Source organism: Nestor notabilis, unplaced genomic scaffold (genome assembly GCF_000696875.1).
Source record: "Nestor notabilis isolate BGI_N333 unplaced genomic scaffold, ASM69687v1 scaffold3124, whole genome shotgun sequence".
NCBI lineage: Eukaryota > Metazoa > Chordata > Aves > Psittaciformes > Psittacidae > Nestor > Nestor notabilis.
The window spans coordinates 21,416-46,744 of NW_009924068.1; the positions used below are offsets into that span (position 1 = coordinate 21,416).

Below are 25,329 nucleotides of genomic sequence, written 5' to 3' on the forward strand. Positions count from 1 at the left end.
AAATATTTGCAAATAGACAGAATACTTCCTCTTTAATCTTATCTAGCTATCTGTCTGTTTGCCTGGGTTTTTCCTAGAGATGGCCTCAGATCATGATATCTGAGAGCTGCACAGCTAAATTAAGGCGAGATCATACCCAGCTTCACAAAGTCCTTTATTTTCTCTTGTTTGCCATGAGCATTTGTTTCATTTTAATTCATTGGGATGAAAGGCAGAGCAGCCACATAGCCTGGCTCAGCCTCCTCTGGTCCTGTGCTTGGCCCACATTTGGGAAAATACCTTATTTTGACTGGTGGTTATTTGCTCTATGGGCAGACTGTGGCTGAGATGCACAAAATGGCTCTGTAAGAGCTGTGAGTCTTCTTTCCTGGGGCTCTTCCAGAGCACCAAGCACATCCCAACTTTCAACTCCCAGCTTTGGCTCCTCTGCCAGGCCAGGCAGCGTCCACGGGTACCTCACCAGCTGCTGTTCAGATCATATGTATCAGAGGGGCAAGTCCTGGGTTCATGCCCAAGAGCTCTTTCCCCATCCACAAAGAGGATTGTTTGAGGTTTCCCACTTTCAGTGCCACCTTTAGGCAAGCCGCGACAGCTTGGCAATAAGGAAAAGGTGGTGAAATGTCAGGATCTATCTGCATGTGCCTGAATAATTGTTGCAAATTAGCTTGGCCCATTCATGCCCTTGAAGAACCCCAGGCATCACTGGCAAGTAAAACAGATATGCCTCAGCTGAGTGCCTTTGGTTCATGCTCTCTCAGTGGACAAGACACAGATGAGGCTGTTTGATAACTGTTCAGACCAAGTACTGCTTAGACAACTACCCTGCATTTGCATTTTGAACAATTTATCATGGCTTTTACCTGCGTCAGTAATTACAATTAGTCCTGAGATTTAGTGCACTGGGAAGGGCTCCAACTTCAACAGAGCTGTGCCACGCAGCACGAATGGAGCAAAATAGGATATTTTTTTAGAGTTTTATTGTGTTCTTTCCTGTCTGTGTCCCCCCGCATTGCTCAGACAAGTTTTGTCACCTCCTTGAGCATTTTCTCATGGGTAACTTCTCACCACTTCAGATTATCCACATTGTCTATGTGGAGACCTCAGCTACCGCTACCAGTGCTCATGTGGTTAGTGGGTGAGAGGAGGGGAGCAAACACATCTGAAAGGAATGCAAGAAATATAAACAATTTTATTAACGAGACCACAAAACTATTTGTTTAATATATGTATCCATTTACAAAGAACAAATAAACAAACAAAAAACCCACCAAGCCACTGGGGAGACATGGTCAGTGTCAGAAAGCACAGAGAACTGGCACAGATCATATGGGTAGGTTTGGGTAGAGTCCCTTTCTTCTGCCATGGGCTGTGCCCAGCTGACATCAGCCCCTATGAGCAGGGTGAGCCGGTGCAGAGCCCAGCACTAAGGAGGTGAGGTTCCATGTGCATCCTGCTGTGGTGCCAGTGATGACACCAGCTGCGTCAGGGCTCGGGCAATGATGGAGAGATGGCTGTTCATCGTCCGCAGCTCTGCCAGGATGTCACTCACATTCGCCGACGCCTGCTCAGAGCTCGGGGGTATGGCATGGGCAGCTGGTGGAGAGGAAGCAGCCCCTGGAGCCCTTTCTCCCACAGGTGCTACCTGGGGACTTCCATCATGGGAGGGGTGTGGGGGTGTGCTGCTGCAGCGCTTCATGCCTTCCAGGGAGCCTGTTCTTGCAGGTGGCTGGTCTTCCTCCTTCCCCTGAATGGTGGCGAGTGTTGCAGAAGCGAGGAAGGGCAGCCAGTTGATGAGGTGGCTGGCACTGCCAGGTGGGACTACCGGCAAATAAAGTCCAGGGTGCAGGGATGGAGTAGAGGTGGGTGGTGCAGGAAGAGAAGGGAGGCCAGGGTGAACTGTAGCAGCAGAAGCTGATGTTGATGGTGCAATAGGAGGCAGCTTGGGATGTAAGGCTGCAACACAGGCAGGTAGTGGTGGGGAAAATGATGCAGTACCAGTGTCAGAGGAAGAGGAGGGTGATGTTGCAGCTGTGAAAGGCCCAGGGTCTTCAGAGATTGCTGGTGAAGTGGCAGCAGGCGGTGCATCAGGTGTGCAAGGGTCTGAGTCTGCAAGGAAGACACATCATGAGCCTTGATTTACATGTGTACTTACATACGTGGGCTGTTGCTTTCTGTCACTTTGGTGGGATCAGGCCTTTTTAAGAAAAGGGTAATTTCATCAGCTGGTAGTGATACACTACCTGTAGGCCAATTAGAAAAGAACAGACGTACTCAAAGACAAGACCCCACTGTAGGTAAGCATGCAACTTAACATTATAAATCTAAATTATCTTTCTACTCTCATTCTTTGTAAAGCCTGTGGACAGGCTTTAACATTTTTCCGCTTGACATCTACATTTTTCTGGTTGACATCTCATAGGTATGCATTAACTGGTGAATTACTGTGTTTTCCTGGCCAGTCATGGAACGATGGTAATGTTCTAACTGACTCAGATCTCCAGTGGAGACGTGAGGGCTGGACGGCTGCTGCTGGCGCCAAAGTTAATTGCTACTTCATAGAGGGTACCATCCAACGTGATCTCATCCAATGTCCATTAAAGACGTTAGAAACAGGCTTTCTTGGACTGAGTCCAACATACACAGTATAGGATGATAGAGCAGCCTTTGGGGGATACACAAAAACTTCGAAAGCCACATTATGGCCCAAGGTGCTCTACCCACTGTGCCCAGTTGGTAAATACTCTATGGTAAGGATGATCCTATTTTTACAATAATTCTGAAAGCCAGAAATATAATAGGAAATGTTAGTATTTCAACAGCCTCAAATAGCTGCATAAGTGGAAATACCATGCCACGCTGCAGATCTTTATTTTAGCATTGGGAACACATTGTACAGAAGGTGGTGAGATGCTATAGGAATGGTCAGAGTAAGACAGATGGATTTTAAAACTACTTCTGCTGCAACCGAGTGCAAATTTTAAGGCACTGCTGTGGATACAAAGACACAAATTAATAGATTTATCTAGGTTAAGACAACCTAGAGAAAGCCAAGTACTGAGGTGTTAATACCATACTATTATTATTTCTGGCATCTAAAAAATCTGATGTGAGAAATTCATTTTCATTACCAGCTGGTTTGGTATTCAGATAGCAAAGTGAAACTGTGAGTTAAAATCAAATGAAGGCTTTTCTCTGTCATCTGTAACACCAAACCAATTGGACATGCAGCCAACATAAGTCCATCTTGGGACCACCATGTTTTTCCTAACTAAACACACATGTTGGTTGGAGGGGATTATGACACAAAATTCAGTATGCCCTCATGTCTCTGAGACATTTATGGAAAGTTACTGCAGGTTCCTTGAAATAGTTTCCTTCCTTTGTGTATTGGATTTCTTCCCAGCACAAAGTCCCTGCCTACACAGGAACTCATCCCTGTTCACCAGAGGTGGGCTAAGGATGCTGGATGTTGGTTTTCCAAAGTGTTATTGATTGGGCTTTGGTTTTTCAAAACAAAAACAAAAATAAAGCACAGTTCAAATAAAGGTTTCATTTCTATCCAAACCACCAAAGTTTGCAGAGGGTGAGATGAAAGGTTCAGGTTTGGCTCAACCATAGTGTTAACCAGAACAGTGTTTATGGTCCATATATAGCATGGCTAATCCCTGTCCTCACTGGCCAAACAAACCAAATTAAATGTAATATTTTTCCATACATTGGAGAGCAGAGGAAGCTCAACAAACCTTGAGGTAATCTGGTTTAGCATGTGACAAATAACTATCACAAGTGATTCTTAAATGAGTTAAAGAGTAATTTGAGTTAAAATACAAAGAGTAGTAATTAATATAGACAGAAATAGAGACAAAAATCTGCTAACCAAAGGCTGCAATCTATCCAGAGTGGCTTCCCTATCAGAAGCCATGGCTTTGTCAGCCCCTAATCGCTCTTTAAGATTTCTTTATTCCATACAGCCTTTTAGACACATCTTGCTCAACTTGATTAGGCTCCCATACTTCCATCTAAGAAATTCCGTATGGGTGTCTGGGCACCCATACAGGCATATCCAGGACATGTGGAAGCTGTTGCACTGCTCAGATCAGTGGCTGGGTATGTGCACAGCTGACACCATGCAGTCTGTGCAGCCGGAGTGAATGCCTGCCTGGATGGGGTCTGACCCAACTGCTCAGTATCCAAACACCCAAACTGGTGATGAAAACTGCAGAATCAGAGCATCGTTGAGGTTGGAAGGGACCTCGGGAGACTCTCTAGTCACAATCCCTTCTCAAAGCAATGTCAGCTAGGGTCAATAATTCTTTTATCCATGGGAAAAATTGCTAGGGCATATTTGAAAGAATCCCAAGAATACAGAACTCCTAAGCATGGAGCCAGCTACTACAGTTGCTTATCATATACAACAGGATGGTTCTATTTATTTCCTTCCTCTCTAAATTCGTTTATTTTGTCTGAATGTTGTAACTCATCACAACTCTAGCGCTTGCATTTTTTGCACAGCCCCAACAGAAAGAAAGTCGTCTTAACTGGGGCATCCAGGAGCACACTCATTCCTTTGTGGTGTTAGACCTGCATATAGACAGAGCTGTAGCTCTGTTGGATGGATGACTGCAGAGAAGAGAGATATTGAAGGCAACGTGCTCAGCCATGTACAGTGACCTTCCCTAAACTTACTGACCTACCTGTGCATGGTCACTCAGCATGCTCCACTACACTCGACTTACAGAAGATGGGTAGGTACTATAGCACACTCCCACATGCAAAGACAGGCAGATCAAGACAGGCTTGTAGCTTGGAAGAAAAGTTATTTCATCAGTTAAGGAAGTTAATCCTAGACTCAGAAAACCTGATTTGAGATCCACTTCATATGATCAACTGAACTGTAAATGCCTAGTGAAGAAATTCCATGAAAGCACCTGAATTTTCTATGTTGCATATAGAGGGAAAGCCCCCAGACAGAAGGTTTAGACACATAGGCTGTATCTCTCTGAACTGCCTCAGAGTCACTTTTTTCTACTGAGCACATAGGGAGCTTGGCCTCATCCTTCAGGAACATTGGTTTACTGAGATGGGATTCAGGTCAACTTTAGCTTTAAGAGTACAGTAAAGGTGTCTTTATCTTAATTCCCTAGCCTTTCTTCACAGACAGTGGATTAAATAGGTGTAGCATCACCTCATTGCTAGAATGAGAAATACTTGTCCTCATTTTCTTGCTGGCAATAATGTAGGATAACTAACTCGGCTGTGGGTGTCATTCACTGAAAATGCCTCCATTTTAGAAGAGAGCTCCTACACCAGGTGCATAAAAATAAGACAGGTGCCTAGCTTAGAAAGAGTGGATGTCTGACACTCAGTTACCTTCCTATCTACTAGGGATCTCTCAAAGAGAAACGAATTAGACATCCTTGTGTCACCTCTTTGCAAGTAATAGAGAATAATTCTGCACTGCCACCTCTGAGAGGACCTCGGGGTGTTAAGAACTCACAGGACTGTAAGTAGGCCACGTGATACAGTAATGAGAGAGAGCAGAGAAGCACCTCCAGGAGAGGATTTCCTGGTACTTGTCCTGCCCATGATGATGGATATTACCAAAAGATTAATAGGCTGCCCTGTGAGAATGGGGAAACAAAAACTTATTTTAAATGCATCCATCTATATGAGAAGAGCATGCATTTAACTTTTCAGGCAGTCTTGGCTATCTTAGCTGCTTTTGTTTGAGTACCGATTTTATCTGCCTTGCCACCAAATTGCTGCAAACTCTGATTTCTTAGTCTTTTGTTAGCTAACAAAGGAAAGGTCTGTGGAGAAGAAACCTTGAGGGAAAAACAAATCTATCACACTGCATGGAATTCAGCTTATCTAACACTAGCCATTTAGCTGGCATATAGTGCAAGGCAGTCACCCTGGCACCAGCCAAGAAAGCAGAACCTCGGGGGATAAGCCATCACAAGCTATAAGGTCCCTAAGAAGTGTGGGAGGATCATGCTTTAGAGTGTCCCTCCCTTCTCAGTGTTTCTTGTAGAACTAAGTTAACTATCTTAGATGGGCTGACTAACTTCCAAATGGATGAAGTTAGGTGAGCTGGATTTCTCACTTTACATATATAGATGTAGCAAGTAATGTCCTACCAAGTCAGAATAGTAGACAGTAGCACCGCCTCTGTGTTCCTGTGGAAGGCATAAAATCATGGAGATCAGGTTTAAGGTGCAAGAGACTAGAAACTTAGGCCCCTTGAGTGCTTCAAGAAATGAGCTGGTGCTTCAGAAGGTGATAATCTTCCAAGTGAATCAGCACTGAGCAAACAACCAATTTCAATGATATGGGTTTTAAGATGTTGAGATGAGTAATGCAGCCTCCTTCACTGACAAACTAACCTGCAGCAGGCCTTTGTGCACTGTCCTTTCTGCTTGGGGTTATGAAGCTGCTCTAAAGCTAGCAGCATCTGCGTGTATGCCTGTGAGACTGAGTGCGTGCACGCACTCCCACTTTGTGTTGCAGCTGCTTCCCAGGAAAGTCTAAATATATGCCTGCCTCCTCTTTCTGCTGAGAAGTGAAACTGAAGTCTTAACAGCTTGTGGTAAATGAAAGTCCAATAGCAACTTTTGCATAAGCAAGGGCAATACTGCTTTTGCATGGACAAAGTACGTATTTGGAAGCTGAAGCTGAAGCCATCCCTGCTGCGCTGATCGAGTTTGATTCAGATATAGAGTGGCATTGCTTCCCATGGCTGGGCTGCAGTCAACCTTAGAGGGGCTTCGAGCATTAAATCAAGTTTAGAAGGGGTTAATACACTGCACTGGACAAAAAGAATACTGGATATTACATTAGAATAGCAAAAGCATCAGTGTGAGTGCTCCAGGATCAGTGTTTGCATGTGTGTGATTTCAGAACCTAACTGGTTCTAAACATTGTGTCTGGCATCTTTTTTTTTTTATGAATTCAGACTAGCTCTGAACACTCACTTGCTTTTGGGTGAGCAACTTAGAAAATTCACAAGAGCATTAGGCAAGCTTATTGTTAATTATTTTTAGATAAAGCAAATCCCATTTACATCCTAGGAGTCCACTCCTCTCTTGTATACATAGAAATACCCATATATTAAGATGCTGCAATCTTTAACGACAAAAGTGGTTTCACGTAATTAAATATGCTCACTCAAGCTCAGAAGTTTTGAACAAATATTAATTTGAACAAGTGTATTAATAAATCACAGTGTTTAAAATCAGCCCTAGTCCTTTATTTTACAAATGCAATCTCATCCCTTGCTCCCATAATAAAATACTTTTAAAAAAATAGGATTTTGAAACTACCTATAGGTTACCAGAACCATGCTGTAACGCTGCATGTGGCAAAGTTTGTCTCAGAGTCCAAGACATTTCATCAAAAACACCCCAACTCTGTCTCTGTGCTGTCAAATTACTGGTTTAGTCATTTCAGGAAGGCTCCTTCCTCTGGCCTTTTGCTTTTTAAGCAACCCAATAACAATTCACAAGCTACTTTACAAATTCTAATTCTCTTAAGAATTTTTCTGGCTTCATAAACTCGTGCATCTCTTCTGACTATCTTTTTTATTATTATTATTATATTTTTACTGTGGTCTGTTTTGGGGTCTGTTTCTCTTCTTTCAGGTACAATACACCAGGCCTTGCTGGACTGGGCTTTATGTGACTAATCACATTATGACTCCCGTGGAGTGGTGCTCTTTCAAAATTTCTTGAGTAATAGTCTGTTATGAGTACATACTTATTCCCATGTCATGCGAACAAATTTGTTCTCACAGTTTGTCATGGGCCATCTGCTTTTTCATCTTTGTCCCTGGCTTAAATTCAGTAGGATTTTATTCACTTCCTGACGAAATGTGCATTTTTACACTCATTTGGGACCAGATTTTCCAAGAACCTGAAGTCCTTTTTTGACACCTATGGGATGAAGCCAGACTTTTTGAAGTACCCTGCAGCTCCTGTTATTTTCTAACAAAGAAGAGTCCCTGAGGATGCCCTGACATCTCAGTGTGGAGAAGGAATGGGAAAAGAGGAGGTAGGCACATTGGAGAGGTAATATTGTTGGGCAGCAGGCAATTCCTCATAACAATATTCATTGCCTAACACATTTTTCCCGCTGTGCTCAAAGCACTGCACAGACAGGTCTCACACTGGCTGCACTTTATGGGGGCCAGACTGAAACACATGAAAAACTAAATGCCTTGACAGAAGTCCGTGGTGGAGCCAGGAGCAGAGGCCTGTTTCATCTTCCCCATCAGCTGACATTGCCAATGCATCCCTCTCTTGGCTTCTTTATCCTGCCCCTCAACTAATGCATCTTCTCAAATTGCGGAAGCTTTCTTTTCCTTCCCTTTGCAGCACTGAAATAAGGCACAGCAGGAAAAACTGTTGTGTTTAAGGAGACTGCCAGCCCAGCCCTCCCCCTGGCCATGCAAGAACACCTTCTCCACCCACATGTGCTCCTTTCCCAGCAACTTACTGAGGATGGAGAAGTGGCTGGAGAGACTGTTTAGGTCCTTTGAAACTAAAATAAGACTGACAGCTACTTCTAGAGAGCCAAAAGAAACAATAATAAGAAGAAAGCATTATAATTGATCTGGCCATTTTGTCCATTTTGTCTCGTCAATGGTCAGTAAATGCTGCCTCAAACAAACCTATTAAAAAGTCTTCAATAACAGTTATGCCATAGTCTGTTGGAGGAAATTTTCCCAATGTTCCATTAATGAATATGGGGTTTGGTCCAGGGCAGATGTTGATCACCTTTTATACAATACAGGCGAACAAATTTGATTTAAGATCAGGCTCAACAACTCCATGAGCAACAACTGAAAGTAGAGCTGGTGCTTAGTTACCTTTTTGAATCTGGCCATTAGCTACACCAAAAGGTTTTTCCTGTCTTGAAGAAGACATCCTTTCCAACACGTTTAATTCTTCTGAGAGTCTTGTTTTCTTTCTTTAATAAGTACTATTGTGTTTCAAACTGTCCTTATTATGTTCTTACTAGCCTTGTAAACATCCCATCCATTTTTAACTTTTTTCTTTTTTCTTTTTCTTTTTTATTTTTACTCTTCTTTTTCTTTTCCTTGTTCTTTGGCAGTGTTTTGGTCTCAATAAATTCCTGTAGCAATGACTTTCTCAGGTTAATTTTGCATTGTGTGAGGAAGTTTTTCCATTTATACAGCACATGTTTTATACCAATCAGGCAGATAGCACTGTCTCTAAAACAGCCTGTGTTTCTACTCTTTTTACCTTTCTCAATAGCGCTTTGTGCCACACATGTCCTTAGAATAAGCCTGTGATCACATGAAATTCAGGTTCTAAGACATACAAAAGAATAGAGAAAGGATGTATATTTTCAGCCCAAAGGATGGGCCAAGGAGGAACATTATAGAAATAAATCCTGAGGTTCCAGATATTTTGGAGGTATTTTCTTTGCTGCTTTGCGATTAGTTTAATTTCTTTACATATACACTCCAGAGATTTCAAAACAGATTCAGATGTTAATTAACCAAATGTAGTTATATTAACCTGCTCTTTTTTTCCAGGAAAAACACGAGACACACCATGCAATCTTATGGTTTTAGTAGCCAGTGAGTCAAGTCTGGAAATACGGTACACATGAGTCAACGAGATTTCAGGTCCTACAGAGCGTCCAGCAAGGACATTGCCAGCAGTGAACAGGCCTCTGTTGCCTGGGCTGATTAATGAAACAAACTACATCCAGGCTGGTTACCCTGAACCTCTGCCATTTTATGCTTTAGGTGGAATTGTCCCTCTCAAAGGCTTGTCACAGCAATGTTCCCCTCTAAAACACAGCAAATGCATCTTTTCCTGGGTACTTAGCATCTGACTGCCCCAGCTGAAGGCTTCTGCTAAACCTTAGAGTCTGACATAAGAATTTTCTACCATAGCAGACCAATGGTCCAGCAGTCCTTATCTTGTGCCATTGCTCAAGCTCTGGAAACTCACTACAGAGTGGAAGAGACAATGAAAAAGAGTGCAGGAAGTCTTTTCTTCCATCATGAGCAGAGCCAAGGCTGTTGGCCCTGCTTTGTGAACAATGTTTGGGTGAAAGAGGGAGACGCCATGGTAAGACACAGCACAAGAAAATATCTCTGCAAGATTAGCATGGCTGTTTGCAACTGCCTAAAAGTTTGCAGGCCAAAACCTGTGAAGCTAAAGGTGGATGCTTTGGCTGTACTATAAAGGGTCCCTATGTGATCTGAAGATGACAAGGGAATGATCTTGCCTTAAGTATGCAAGAAAAGTAGGAACAAACTCATGGAATTCATTAAATTTTTACGTATTTCCCAGGATGTTTCATCCCCAGAGGCATGGTGCCATTTTTAGGAAAATAATCTTGTAACAAAAATCCCCTGAAACTGCACAGCTTGAGGTGCTTTTTCTCGTCTTCATACACTGAGGAACCACATAGGCTGCATCTTTCCTGCAGAATTAATCTGGGTGTGAGACAGCCATACCTGAACACCTGAGTTATACCAGTCTGGACACGAATTATTTCCCTGAATGACCTTACTGCATCTTTGCTATTTGTGAGCTTTCCTGAGTGTGTCAGAAGAGTCGAAGCTGAGGAGGCTTATCTCATAATTTTTTGCATTTAGATACCCTGGGATTCTCTCCCAATCTCTTCTGTCAGATTTGGGAGAGCTTGTATACTCCAAGTAAAGGCTTTCGGGAAAGTCCTGAAAGATTCAACTCATTTGTGATCAAAACTGGGTCCTTACTGCAAAGTGCATCAGTGTTAAGCTGTGGCCAGACAGGACCCAGACTGCTTATCCCCTCCTCAGAGCTTCTCACCTGAAATGGAACCACGTGCCAAGCCTGAATGAAGTTTTTAACACGTGTGGAGTCGGTGCCTGGAGATGTACCTTTCCTCCTAACTGTCATTTCAGCTGTTAGATATGCCCAGGCAATCATGGCAGGCATCATGGAAATGCTGTCTTCAAAAAGACATTTTGTCTCCAATAACATTTTCATTTTACACCCAAGTCTAGCCAGAGGTGAATTCTTTTGTTTAATGAAGAGTCACACAGCTCCTTTGGAACAAAATGTTCTCCTGTAAGCTGGGTGAGCCGCTGGTTTTATTGAAGAACAGTCCTGCAGACCAAGACAATGCTGTACTTCACTACCCTTTTTGAATTACCACTCTGTCATTTCCCAGAGGAACATGATCGGCCGACCACTAAACTCTGCTTTAAGATCTTACGCCCGATCTAAATGAGACAGAATGAAGCCCTGGAGAGATTTCAACCCTTGCTTTGTTGAAACAACATTGCTTTGTTTGGAATGTTTTTGCCTTTGTACTGGGGAATGAAAATGTAACCCAGTGCCCAGTTTTGAAATACATAAATACAGTGCTTTTGGTAATGTAGCATATATAAAGAGATCCATAACATCTGCTCTTTCTTACACACCCCTTTTTCTTGGAGATCTTCAGTTCTGAAGCCTTCAAGCCTTGAGCCTTGTGACAGCTCAGAGAAGGAGGAACATATCATTTCTGTGTTACAGGCTGGCACGGTGACCCAGTCAGGAAATCTGTAGCATTTCATGTGAAATGAAACCCAGACCTGCGCTTGCAACAGTGGACTCAGCCTTCCCCTATATCCAGTTCAATTCCACAAGCCATGATCCCCAGAGCTCCAGCCAGTGGTCATCACTACTTGGCTCCCAGGTCTCTCTCATGCTTTTCTTTAATACCCTTAGATTATGCACTTAATCTAGGGATATGTTCCACATCTTTTGGCCCTATGTTTGAATCCTGAACTGGCAACAGTTGGACAACTGAAAGAGTTGGACTTTTTCCTACCCCTTCTCACAAATTCCCTGTTCCTTCAATGGATCTAGGGGTAGAGATTTCATGAACCCAGGCTCTTGCTTTTCCATTAACTGTGTATAGCATGACACCTTTAGCAGATGTACCAGCAGTCAGAGAACTTGGGGTGTGACAAACATGAGAAGGATGGAAGAACTGCCCTAGGTGCTCCCCAGCCCCTCATCTCTCCACCTAACCACTCTTCCCACTGCATGTCCTCCTGAATAACTAACTGGAGCAGACGTTCTCCCACTCAGAGAGCAAACAAAACACGTCAGCCCTGCACAGAGGTACTTTTGTTTCTATGCCTGAGCCTGTGTCCTTTGATCACCAGGGTACCAACTCCTGTCTGACATTTTGGGCTGTGCAGGGTGGGCTTGGAAGCTCGCTGGGTGAAGGGAGACACCTCGGCAGGGCACGAAGGAGTGATTAAGCCACTCCTCGCTCTGAGTCAATGTTTAACCAGCATGTCTGGGCTTGAGGGAGGGATGGTCTCTCTCTGGGGTCACATTCCCACCCTCCTGAGTGAGGTAGCTGGAGCCATGAGCCCAAGAGGGTACTAGCAGCCTTCTCGTGGGAGCATGCCCTCTCTTTTTTAGGCTGCATTTTGGATGCAAATGGGCACGCTGTGGCTGTGTCTCTTTTTCTTGTTTTTTTTCTAATTGTAGTCTGGAGTTTTCCTTAATGGGACAGAGAAGTCTTTGAGACTGGAAATGTGCTCTTCTCTTTGTTTCTGGTAAGACATAACACTGTCCTCATGGGACCGCACTCCAACAGGGATATTTTAGTTCTGCCTGGCTCAACTTCTTGCTGGCCTGCGGTCTGATTGCTATTTGTCGCTGGGACTGCAAGCACTGGAGGAACAGAGCCTGCCCTCACTGCGGCTGCTCTAGTAGACTGAAGCCCTGAATTTGGCTGGGCTTCCCAAGCATTCCACGAGGCAAATAGTAACACCAATTTCAGATGGACACTGTATTCCTTGCTTACATTCCTAAAGGGCTGTGTTGTGCTGCTTTTGCCTTCTTCTCCACATTAAACGTATTGCTAGATTTCACCCTGGGGGTTGTTGTGTCCTGCTGGTAGATGATTATATTCCTCTGTTTGAGACATTGAAGATGAAAGGTCACTTTGAGACCCCTTTTGATAAATGGAGATACCCTTCTGGCCCAGTCCCCGATACGATTTTGTGTCCCATCCTACAGATCTTGGTCTCATATATACCGCTGTTAACCAGGAATAATTCCATTGGCATCAGTGTCGTTACACCAGGATAATCATGGGAGAAGGAGAAGAAATAGGCCTGCAGGGATTTTTTTGTTTTGTTTTGTTTTGGAGGGGAACCATGCTGACTGGAAAACCACAGCAAAATTATGTTTAAATGAGAAAAATTTCTTTAAGACAGATCAGCGTCTTAAAAAGAGAGACAAATGGAATAAAAAGCTGCAGTTCAGAAAGTCCTGCAGTATTTGGGAAATGGAGCAGTTTGCTGCAAAAGGTGGAGTAAACAGCCAAAGCCAAAAGACTTGTAAAAAGAGAAAGACTCAGAAAATGAAATTGCTTATGAATTACATTATCAAAACTTCTCGTAGCACAAGAGATGAGATCTTACAAGCAAGTTTATTCTCAGCACATGCATGGAAAACTATAAACCTCAGTAAGAACCACTGAGTAAACCTGAGAAAAGAAAATGACTGTGCCTGGAAATGTTTAGGGGATGGTGTTTGTGAATTAATGAAATGAGAGGCCACCATTTGCAGCTCAGTACACAGCACAGACGTACACAGGCTAAGTCCAAAGAAGGAGCTTCTTTCTTTTTCCACAGTAGGAGGAATGCAGGGAAATTTTGTTCTGTGCTTCATCTGCAACTGATTTTTGTCTTTCATAAAATGTGGTGATTATTGAGAAGAGAAAGTTTGCTCTGTGTGGCTGGCCAACGGGTCACAATTACTCACACGACCAGGTTCCCGTTTGCCTTTAAGTTTGTTGATTTTGCTGACAAGCCTTTACCACTCGGTTTCTTAGTTGTGTCAGCAGCTTTCCCAACAGTGCAGTGATGCTTTTTGCATTACACTGTGCAAACAGGAGAGCAGCTCAAGCCAAAAAATACACATCGAGATTGTGCTCCCGACTGTAAGAAACATCATCTTTTGACTGAGTTTGGATCCAGCCTCATGGTTTGGGCTCATCTCTAACAGAAATACACAGGTATCTCCAATAATGTATTTTAATTGAAAAAGGAAGTTTTTTAAGGACACAATACACGCACCTTGTCAGGGAAAGCTCCTCTCTGTGCCAAGATTTCTTAGAGGAGCCACTTGTTTTACATACAGGACTGCCTTAAACAGGGAAGGGAAGGGGATTCTGGCAGCATTGTGAGTCCAGCATGCCAAAAGGAAGAAATACCAGGGGAGCAGCTGCCTTGTAAAAGGAGGGCTGCTTGATTAACTATATGGAAAGAAACGGAGGTGTAAAAAGACAGCATTTTGTCTTTAACAAGGACTGTAAATTGGGAATGCAGCCAACTAGGCAGGCTGCAGTAGCCCAGGACTATTAGGAGACCAAGGTCAGAAGGAGCCCAGATGCCACCAAGAATGTGAGGAGAGACAGGCTGGCGAAGCGGAGATGTGGAAGAGCTGAGGTGCAGCTGCTGGCATCCATAAATGACTAAATGAGCAAACTCATGCAAGATCTCAGCTTAGAAGGGAAGGAATTAAGTCTTCCAAGGCAAAAAAATACAACCCAACCAATAAAACCCCAGTGGGTGTCCATCTATACCTCTGTTCCATGTACCATCACAGAGAAAGGGAGCCCACTTCAAGACAACATTGTCTCTCAGTCTCTCTGGGCATTAGGAAAGTGATTGTGCCTTCAGAAATGGCTACAAGAACCCCAAATCATTCCTGCATAGCTCACACTACAGCTAATGCTTTCAATATAATAGCAGCAGAGGTTTGGAATAAAATACAGTCCAACGCACTTTGTAGAGTGTCAGACTGAGCTACTGCACTTGGCCAGTCCCTGTGACATTGTAATTAGAGACCAGGCTTGAATCAAACATCCAAATGTGGAGCAGTGCTTTGAGTCAGCGAAGATGTGTGCACCAACGCTCTCATTATCCTGAATTTTGTCATTTATAACAAAATTCAAGCACTGCAATCTTCAGGAAATTCAAAATTTGCGTTGAGAGACAACCCCAAATTTGGTATTTATCCCTGCTCTCCAAAGCCCAAAGTCAGTAAAGTGCTTAAATACATAGCTAGGAGACACGGGATTTTGGGAGCTGCACTTGTGAGAAAGCTGCCTGAAGCTGCGCTTTCCAGAATAGAGATAGACCTCAGTTTTTTGGACACCCCCCCCAAATGAGCACACACCCCCAGTTCATGCTTTTTTGACCTTTTTTGACCAAAAAAGCTAATTTGACCTTAAGGGAAAAGAAGTAAACAATTTTAGCTCCATGTCTATCTCTGACTAATGTGGCTCTGATGAGAGAAGAAAAGTGAATTTGTCACAGAAAAAAAAACCCCAGCAAATAAAAATCTCAAAGGGGAAACTGATTAAAGTGATTTAAAATATATAACTACACCATGACAGATTGCAGTGAAACCTAGCACTTTTGGGTAAGATATGCCAGTCCTGCTGAGCACCCCATGTAGTACAGCTCTCTTTCCTAGGCTGCTGGAGTATTCCCTGCACTTGAGCAGCTTGAGTTAAAAGCGGGATGTGAACTATCATCTGAAATGTCCTGGTTCATATGAACTCCTTGCCAATGCACCATATGTCAGCATGGAAAGCATATTTGTAGCAGAAATTACTGGAGAGCGCTGCAAAGAAATGCACTTTGTCTTAGAGGACTACAGCAGCATGGAAGAACTTAGTCTGCCAGGCACAGATGGGCAGGGGTTGTAGATCCCCTCTTCCATGCCAAGGGAGCATTAGTACTCAATGCCGTTTGAACACCCAACCCATGGCTAGGCCTGCTCTGGGAGACCAAAAGTCCAGTGCAATGCCAAGTGTCTATAAAGAGCCCAGCAAGCCCATTATGAAAGCTCATACTCTCCCTGCAGGTCATTTCTTCTTACCCCTAAACTTCCTGATGCACAGTTAAGGACAACCACTCTTGGAAAAGCAAGTCTTACTACCTATTTTCCCAGAAGTGTTCCATTAAAGGGCAGATTATCCAGAACAGCACTTAACTTTTACTTAAATTTACAGTTTTGTCTCTTTCTTACATGTATCCAGTACAGATACTGTATAAAAAGAGCCATTCTAAAAAAACATGGCCTGAGAAAAAACCCTACAGCCAGTCATGCATTTTTTCTTCCTTCCTTCCTTTACGAGTAGAGAAAATAAAATCCTTTAAACTTCCTAGATGCTTACTGCAGGTATAGCAAATCTTTGAGGCTAATCCTTCTTAATGCAAGTGGGAGCATGAACATTTGGCTCCTGCACACCTTTAGCCTGAATTTTGCTTCCTCCCATGAACCCTCAACTCCAAGTGTTTTGTGGACAATTCTGTAAGCACAGTTCTACAAACTTTTGCCAATATATCATCTGCTCAAGAGATAAGGAGTGCATGCATTTCCTCTTCCAGTGCTGAATTAGATTCATTTAGCAAACTTGCAATCAACTTAAATGCCTAATAAATGGATAGAAAGATAGGGGTTTATCCACTGTGCAATAGGAGTGGAATCAGACCTTAAAGTAGCAAATTTTAAGAAAAATCTGATATGTTGATCAAAGGTGGACCTGTACTCTTAGCACCAGTAACCTGAAACAGTGGTGCTTCAAGGTTGTAGGACTAGTTTCTTCACTTCCTAATGTTGTTGATACTCCTATAACTATACCATAATCTGCTGATCGATAAATAGCCCGGGGACCATACCCTGCCATCAATTACACTTACAAGTTTGAAACTGTGCTAGGAAATCAGAGAGGTCAAATTCAGTCAGAAGTCATTGAGACTGAGAGTAGAATCTGGCTCAGAGATGTAAGCGAAGCATTTCCCTGATGCATACAACACAGTACATTTCCCAGGATTCATTCTTCCTACAGAAGGAATGTGTATTTTCGTGGTTTTGAAGATGAATTCAGTTACATTTTTCTCATGATGGGGGAATGCGGGAAGCTCATCGCTCTTTGATGGCTCGGCTGTGTCTTCTATAGATGAAAAAACTCTATGATCTGCTGATGATAGTCTTGCCTCACTATAACAGAACCCCCTGCCCACCTGGAGTATATTTAACCATGATATATGATGATGCTAATTTTATTTCACAGGAGAAATAGGATGTATCCATTTCTTCTGGAAGACATAATGAGGCTGACAGGTGGAAAATCTTGGGCTGTTGTACACTTCAGTGGTTAAAAGGCAGGTAAAAAGTGAGTCATGAACCTTGATTTTAATTCCTGGCTGTCTAATTGATTTGGCTGTACGGACTTGGATCTCTCTGCTGGAGCCAGAGTCCTTAAGCCACTAAGAGCTTTGTCTGAATAAGAATTGCTATTTGCTTCACAATTTTGCTGTCTTCTAATTTTTCCCTCCCAAATACAGTAAGGATAATTCCTCCCTCCCACTGGCATGGCAATTCTTAATTCCATGTTTGCAAAACTCATTATAAGTTTTGGATAAAAGGTGTTAGAAGAGCACAAGACAGATTTGACACCTTTTTTATATAGAGGGCTTTTGAGGTTTCCTGTGATTGTCCATATTTTTGGAGATTAGTCAGCTTTTCAAATGGATTATGCAAAGTGAAAGCCTACAACAACAGGAGGTTGGGATCAGTGACCCAGAATGTCCTTCCAGTCCTGTGTTCCTGGAGGCTTTTCCGAGTCATACCAAAGACGTTAAAGACTACTTGTGCGGTCTGAACTTAACACCTTCAATACACACTCCCCATGGAAATTTTTTGTAGCATCCATTTAACAGGGTAGAAGCAGAGGAGAGCTAAGGCCTCTGTGTAAAGGTCAGAGAAAGCACATGCTACAACAACGACAGAACACCATACAAGCCAGCTGACAGCTCAGGAAAATGAAGTGGTCACAAATGTCAAGAAACACCTTAACAGACACAAACAGCCTCATCTCCCTGGCCTTGAGATCCCACCTCTAGAAGCATCACTTGTGTTACCACTGCCCATTCAGCCCTGGATCTTCCTTCTGAAACCCAACAGCTAGTAGCAGTTATGATGGTGGTTTTGTGGTGTAGACATCTGTCCATATGAAACCAATCTGGGACCACCAATCTCATTTTCTTGTGGCAATTTACCAGCTTACCATATGGTAATATTTTTTGATAGCACTGTCTAGGTCTGGATTAAAATTAGTGATCCGGTGATGGAAGATGCTTTGGTCATGCCCTTAGCTAAGCCCATACTTTACCTAGCTGGAAAGTAGGTAGTGGTGTTGCTTCCCAGTGTTGAGGCAGGTATGTGTTAGAGATAAATTCAGATAGGGTCACACTCCCCCACCTCCAAACCTATCCCATCTGAGGAAACCAACAGTGTCTGTGTTCAAATGTGCTTTGGCAGCCAAAATGTCAACCACATGCCACCTCCAAGGCAGCCACAATTCAGTGGTTGCACATCAGACCAATCAGTCCATATTTATAAAGTGCTTTGATATACCAGATGAAAAGACAGTATATAAATGCCCCATTCATTTAGGTTATATACAGTAGGAGCAAACAGAAAAATCATTACCAACAGGGTTAGAAAGGCATATTCCTGTTTATTAATTGAAGACCACATAAAGAATGCTTGGTTAAAGTGTTCCATTTTCAGTGGACATTTCAGTGCCGGTCCTGTGAATGAAAATAATCCTGGAAATTTGCATGGGCAAATGGCATAAATATCAAGTTTGCACAAAATTCTCCTTAAAAGTGCAGAAAAAACCTTTTTATATGGGAATATTCCTTGTTCGCTGCACATCAATGGGAAGTGAGGCAATCAGTCCTTTGCCAGATCAAGACTACAGTGAAATAATTATCCTAGCAAAAAATAGTTTAAGCGACCATCAGCTACTCTGCAACTTAGTATGTGTCACACTGTACATCTGTTTTCCCTCTTTTATGCATATAACTGAGTCTTTGGATTTCTAGACCTGTATTCCTCACTTCTTTCTCTCTATCTTTGAGATACACAACCCTCTTGGTTCATTTGGAAAGCTATGTTAAATAAAACCTTTTCTGTCTGTCGTCTCCGTAGTCAAGTGCTGAGTAGATACCCATTCACAGTCCCTGGAGCATGCATTGCCTTTCATATATCATAACCATAAAAATAAATAAATTACAAAGCAGAAAGGAGATAAGGCACAGGTTTAGGCTGCCTTTTGAAGATTTATTAAAACAAACCGATATTTCTTATAATGTGCATGTAACCAGAATACATAATTGACAATGATAATCATTAACAGGTACTAATGTTATTTCAGAACAGAGGACGGACTGAGACAGACTAAACCTCCATGCATGCAGTAGAGGAAATCCAAACTGCGATAATTAAATGCAAATAAAGCCTGGGGGCAAAAATTCCTGGTCTCTCTAAGATAAGAGAAATGTATTCCTACCATCTATACTTCATTTATTTCTCTTGAAGACTCTAATTTGTTTTTAAGCTAATAGATCAAACATTCTTGTCACAGTTCATACAACTGTCTCAAATATGTGAGAAGTACCCGCCAGGCGAGGACCACCAGCAATTTTTATGATTTCTTTACACTACAAATATTTGGCAGAACTGAAATCGCCCAATAAAATAAACCTGCGGATTCATCTGCAGTTTTAGACTCTCTCCAAGTATTTTTTGGACTCCTTCCCAAAATAACTGATGCTCAGGATATTCCAATATCAAATGAAAATATGTCCTAATTTTCATGTCTTACTACCACCATCTGTTATTAAAGAGAAAGTAATTTTTTTTCTAATGGACCAGGTGGCTTAGAGACACCCATGCGGCCATGAGTGAAGCTCTGGTCCAGCAGTGATTCTGGTCCTTCATGACATTGGGTTGGTGGGATTTGGACATAATGCAAAGGCAGAACCATAAAGCAGTGGTGGTGGAATGTCGATTCTTTCAGTACCAACATTGTCTGCCAGCTGGTGCTCAAAGAGCCAGCAGCAATGCAACACGGGTGTCTCTATCTCTCCAGGGGAAAGGAAGCTTGAATTTGATTCTACGTAAGAAAGGCTTTAGTGAAAGGTTCAGGATCCTCTTTGGAATTGTCTTTGGCAAAAGGAATAGATTAAAAAATACCATGCTTGAAAAGTCTGTCCAGCTCTAGTGACATTGCAGAGGTCTTCAATGAAAGCAAATCAGCAGTACACAAATGTTGCAGTCACTTTTGTGAAGTTCAGATCAACCAGCTGATACTTCAGCAAGTCAGTTTTTGAGCTTTAGGTGCATTCAGCTCTTCTTAATATTACACCCATGCATTTATAAGAGTAAAGTCTTTCTCCTTCAAACCAAAGGTGATTTAATCTATAAACCACCCAACCTTCTGCCTCTATCATTGCATTTGACAACCAAACTACATCACCATTTATTCACCCCACCAAGGCATCCCAGAGGGCCATTCCTAAACAGCTGACACTGCTCTTCCCCATTCCTGCACATGTTTTTCTCTCTAGAGACTTTGCACTGCACAGTCTTAGCAAGCGCTTCTTGCAACATGCCTTGCAAATCCTACAAACCACTATAAAATCTGGTGCGTGGTGTCAACTTTACATGTTTTCCAGCAGAAAGGAGCATGGCTTTTGTTTCCACCAGCCTCCTGGCTGTACAGTGCCTTGTAGGTATTAATTTTTAGGGTTATCACCCACTCTGATATTGGTAAAGCACCCTAATTTTATGAGGCTTGTCTCACACCTTGTTAGACTAGCTGGCAGGCCGACTAATACTGACTAGACAGCAGAAGAAAAACCTCTTTATTAGTACAATGCTGAATTCAAACATTGCTGTTGCCCATGGATTGAAATGGTATCCTTTCTGATATAGCCACGTTGCTCCACAGCATTCACATGAAATCGAGAGAATATGCAAGTTGAGCTACACAGAATTTTCTCATTTTGCTTTTTTTTCTTTTTTTTTTTCCAAAAAAGCTCTATTTCCTGATATGTTTCCATTTTCCCTTGGGATAGCTCAAGGAAAGCATTTAACTTGAGGTCAATGTGATCTGAAAATTGTTCAGGTCAGGCCTAAGCAAATTAAAATTATTGTAGGTCAAGCCAGCCTGACATGAATCTGCTTTAGCTGGAGTTATACATACATGCTGAGATCTGCATATCTGTTGTGAAGAAATAGAGATTCACTCCAGCAAGAAACAACCAGAAGAAAGTAACTTTCAAGAGGTGAATGGAGAACAACTGCAAATACTGCTTAGTGTTGAAACAGCCCAAATAAACAAAATATTTCAAAATACTTCCCACATTCACAATAAAAGATTTTACTACAAGTATCTCATTCTACTGTAAGTTTCCAACAGTTCAGTTTGGGATCCAAATTACAGATGAAAATGAGTGTTTAAAGGCAGGACACAAATCCAGATCTTTGTTCTAGTGACACATCTGCTCACAGACATAAAACTATTTTGTTAACTGGCCGGGAATACTGGATCATGGTGGAATTTCCTGTGTTTCATATCCCACATATATAGTATCATTTCCATTCCAAAGATAGGAAACTGGGATTTGTATGAGCACTGCTACAGGGGCAATATAGAAAACAGTGCAAAGACATTGGAGGGTCTCTAGTTATTAAAACTAAAAAACCCTCCCTTTGAGGTAAGCTGTCTTCCAGGACAAGACCACAAAGGCACCACATGAAACTATAAAGTGGAAGATTGAAAAACAAAGAAGAAAGGAAGAACATGGTACTTCACAAAATGTGTGGTGAATCTGCATGATCATCTTGTGCTGCAGGAGGTTGTACTTGTTTGCATCAGATCAAAAAGTGATCGGATGTTGGCAGCTTCTGTAGACAGGGGATGAAGAAGAGGGGGGATGTTTTTTGAAGCCAGGGTGTTCTTCAGGATCCTCTTACACTGAAAAAAGGTCCCTTCATTGAGGGAAAGACTGTCTGTGACCACTGTGCCTCTACATCTGCCTAGTCTCACCCAAGTGTCTGCACTCTTCTTGACCCAGGTCACTGGCAGCCTATTGAGTCTTTCTTGTTCTCCTGTGACACATTTCAGCTGCTACTCTTGATCTTTTATTACAGGTCCACAGATGGCTACAGAGAGCTAGGAGATGGGATGTATTGTGGCCTGGGTAGCAAACCTTCTGCAGACACTTCTGAACTTAGCACCAGTGTACATTTGCCTGTTACGTGGAAGCGATGACCAAAACAGTCTCTTCTAAATTTATATTCCTATTCTCATGACTCCAGAAATGCAGCATCATTTACAGAGGTCCACACCAGGCCAGTACTTGCTGCAAAAGGGCCCTTCCCAGTCCTGGCTAAATGCTGAAGGCCCTACTCCTTAGGGGTTGCTCTTACTCAGGAAAAAATCTCTCTGTTCCCTCATCCACTCTCTACACAAGCTGCCCATGTTTTCCTCTCCGTGTAACTACAATAATATACAACAGAATTTGATTCTCCACTGTATGCAAAAGCAAATGGGCTTTATGGTATTATTCTCAGACATGAAGGGACAGTGTAGAAACACATAAAGAGCTGAGGAAAACTAAGATGTACAGAAAGGGGCAAGATAGCTGAGTTTCCTGCAAGTCCGGTGCAAAGCAGCCTACGCATTCAGTCAAAACAACTTCCCAGTTATTCTACCGAATTCAGTGTCAGCAGCAAGACAGACTGCTCTCCACGACTCAGAAACTGTAGGTGAAGACACCTCCACCAACCACCCAACTGCTCCAGCTCACTGAAGATTGATCTCCTGCAGATTGAACTGAATAGACAAGACCTGGTGAGTCGGAGCTGCGCTAAGTCTCATATCCTCTACAAGGATCATTCACCATCGGGTTAAGCTCCTATTGAACATGAGCAGAGCTCCTTGCATGTTGTGCAACACAATGGAAAATTGAGACCATACCATAGATGAGGACATACGAGTTACGTGGTTTGCCTGAGGCCACACAGTGAGTCAGCGGCTAAATTATAAACTTGGGAGTCCCTGGCTCCAAGTCACTTATTCAATCTATGCTGCCTTTAAGGCATATTACATTGGGGGTATTGTATGGAAATGACATTAACTTTAAAGAGCCGTGTACAGTAGAAGCAGGCAAAATAAGTGGGCTTTATTGTGGGCTGGTTTTTTTTGATTTTTGTTTTTTTTTTTTTTGTGAAGCATGAAAAAAGTGACATGAGCAGTTTTGCAAGCATACAGTGTAAATTAATTTTGCACAATTTGATTTCGAAACCTCCCTCCTGGATTAAAAACCTAAACACCAAGTTTCAGGCCATAATGGACCCTTCTTTTCCACTCTTCTTTTTGTCTTCTTTTTTTTTTTTCTTTCTTTCTCTAGCAGTACTGTTAACCCCTGAAAATAGAGGTTTAATATGGAAATGCTGACAGCTCCTTAAGCAGAGCATCACATTTGCAACACTGTAATTATGCCTACTTCAAAATGCTCCAAAGAAAACAAGATTTTCTCGTTCAAACAAATCTTGAATGGTTTTAGCCCCAGAATTAAATCATTCAGACCAAAAAGGACTGTGTTAAGCATGCTGAACTAGGGCTGTACCAAGGAGATGTGGAAAGAGATAAATGCAAACTGATTTTACAATATTTACGTAATTAGATCCACATCTCTGCTTTTCTCTATTGAATGAGTAAAGACCAGATTAACCTTATTATTATTATGTTTATTTGATTGACTTAGGAATTCCATCTGGATAAAAGAGAGTCTAAATGTCTTTCTCCATGCATGCCCAGCGTGAAGCCAATCAACATGCCTCTCTAACTAACAAATTTGGTTTATGTCATCTATCAGCAAGATACTGTAATACTCGATATAGATTTAGTTCAATGGGTGACTGCTTCTTAAAGACCACGCAGCTTAGAGGATTCCATCCCACATTTTTATGTCCCCACAGAAAATTATTTGTCAGATTCTCCACTCTTGTAGAGAGGGTTGTAAGCAAATGTGTGGTGCACTAAGTGTGCATGGCACGTTTAAATGAGAATTCAGTCACTATCGTAGCACTGCTTGTTTGGTGTAGGATGTTTGCTTATTTTGCAAGACTTTCTTGCAGCACATTTCCGCACTGAAGAAAGGCAAAGATGTGCGTAGGTAGAGGATTTGTACGCCGGTGGTGAGAGTAAGAGAAAAGGTAAATATTTCTTCCACTGCTCATAATGTTTAATTTTGATTTTTAAGACTGCTTCATGCAAACAATCCTTCCTAACAATATTTACTATATCTCCATTTGGCATAAGTAATGTTAGACCAAAAAAAAAAGTAAAAAGGAATTTGGTGTCAGTCTCATTGCATTTTTATGGGGAAGAACAATATTTTGAGCTATTTTGGAAAAGTCCTTACGAATAGATTGTTACTTCCTTTGAAAATCTTTCACCAGCTAATTAGAAACCACCATTAGGAACCTTCTCCTGGTAGCTACCCTCACTTTCCAAAGAAGAAGGATAAGACAGCAGACTGATGCTGGGAGAGTTGGGTTTATTTCCCAGCTTTGCATAACTGAGACAAAGCCATACAGTCTGTCTCTACCACCCCCAAACTAGACAACAAAAATACTTATTTTTTCTCCATTTTCTATCAGTCATGTTTACTTGAGTTGTCACCATTTCCAGGCAGAGTCTTCTGACTACATACAAGCATAACACCCAGTTTAGACTGCTCAGTGCTACTCAGAAGCACTCAATTAATCCAAAGGGTTGTCCATTTGAGTCCAACCAATACCATTTCTACCATCAAAGTGGCCATTTTGTAACTGCAAATGGATATCTTGTGATGTTTCTATTTTATCTGATTTCCCATTCCTTGCTGTAATAAACTTATTGGAATTTGCCATCAGGCTGCAGTCTGGAACAGTTACATTACATGAGACTCTGCATGTTATCTCATTTGTGAGCTCCCTTTACCACACACACTTGCTTTTGACTTCCTCCCGTGCACTATCACAACAGACTCCAACTCACGCACTTTGCTTTTGTGTTGGGAAAATATTGTGTAACCTACAACACACACAGAGCAACCCTTCCCCCACAGCGAAGGAAGCCTCCAGCTAAACGAAAGCTTTGATATTAAGAGCACAGCAATGTGTAAACCCATAATAATGCACTTGGACTGCAGCTCTCCTTTAGGAAAACAACAAAACAAAATGCTCCTAATGAAGCTGTTGGCTCGGAGGAGGTACCAAGTCCAAAATGATTTTGACTCCATATGGAATTTATATGGAATGCAACATGCAATAAAACACCAGCACACCCAGATGTGGATGTTCCCCAGCTGTCTGTCTGCCGCTTTGATGGCAAGCTACAAAGACCCTCTCCTACACAGTCAGCTCCACAGGC

At 42.2% G+C, this 25,329-nt stretch overlaps 1 protein-coding gene across 1 annotated transcript in view; it reads right to left on the reverse strand.

Annotated features, from left to right (window-relative positions):
• Positions 1–1,423: 1,423 nt before the first annotated feature.
• Positions 1,424–25,329, reverse strand: part of LOC104404097 (predicted GPI-anchored protein 58) — a 65,209-nt gene continuing 41,303 nt past the window's right edge. The window contains exon 2 of the mRNA XM_010012446.1: positions 1,424–2,106. Within this exon, the coding sequence (XP_010010748.1) occupies positions 1,424–2,106 (683 nt within the window). The remainder of the gene's footprint in view (positions 2,107–25,329) is intronic.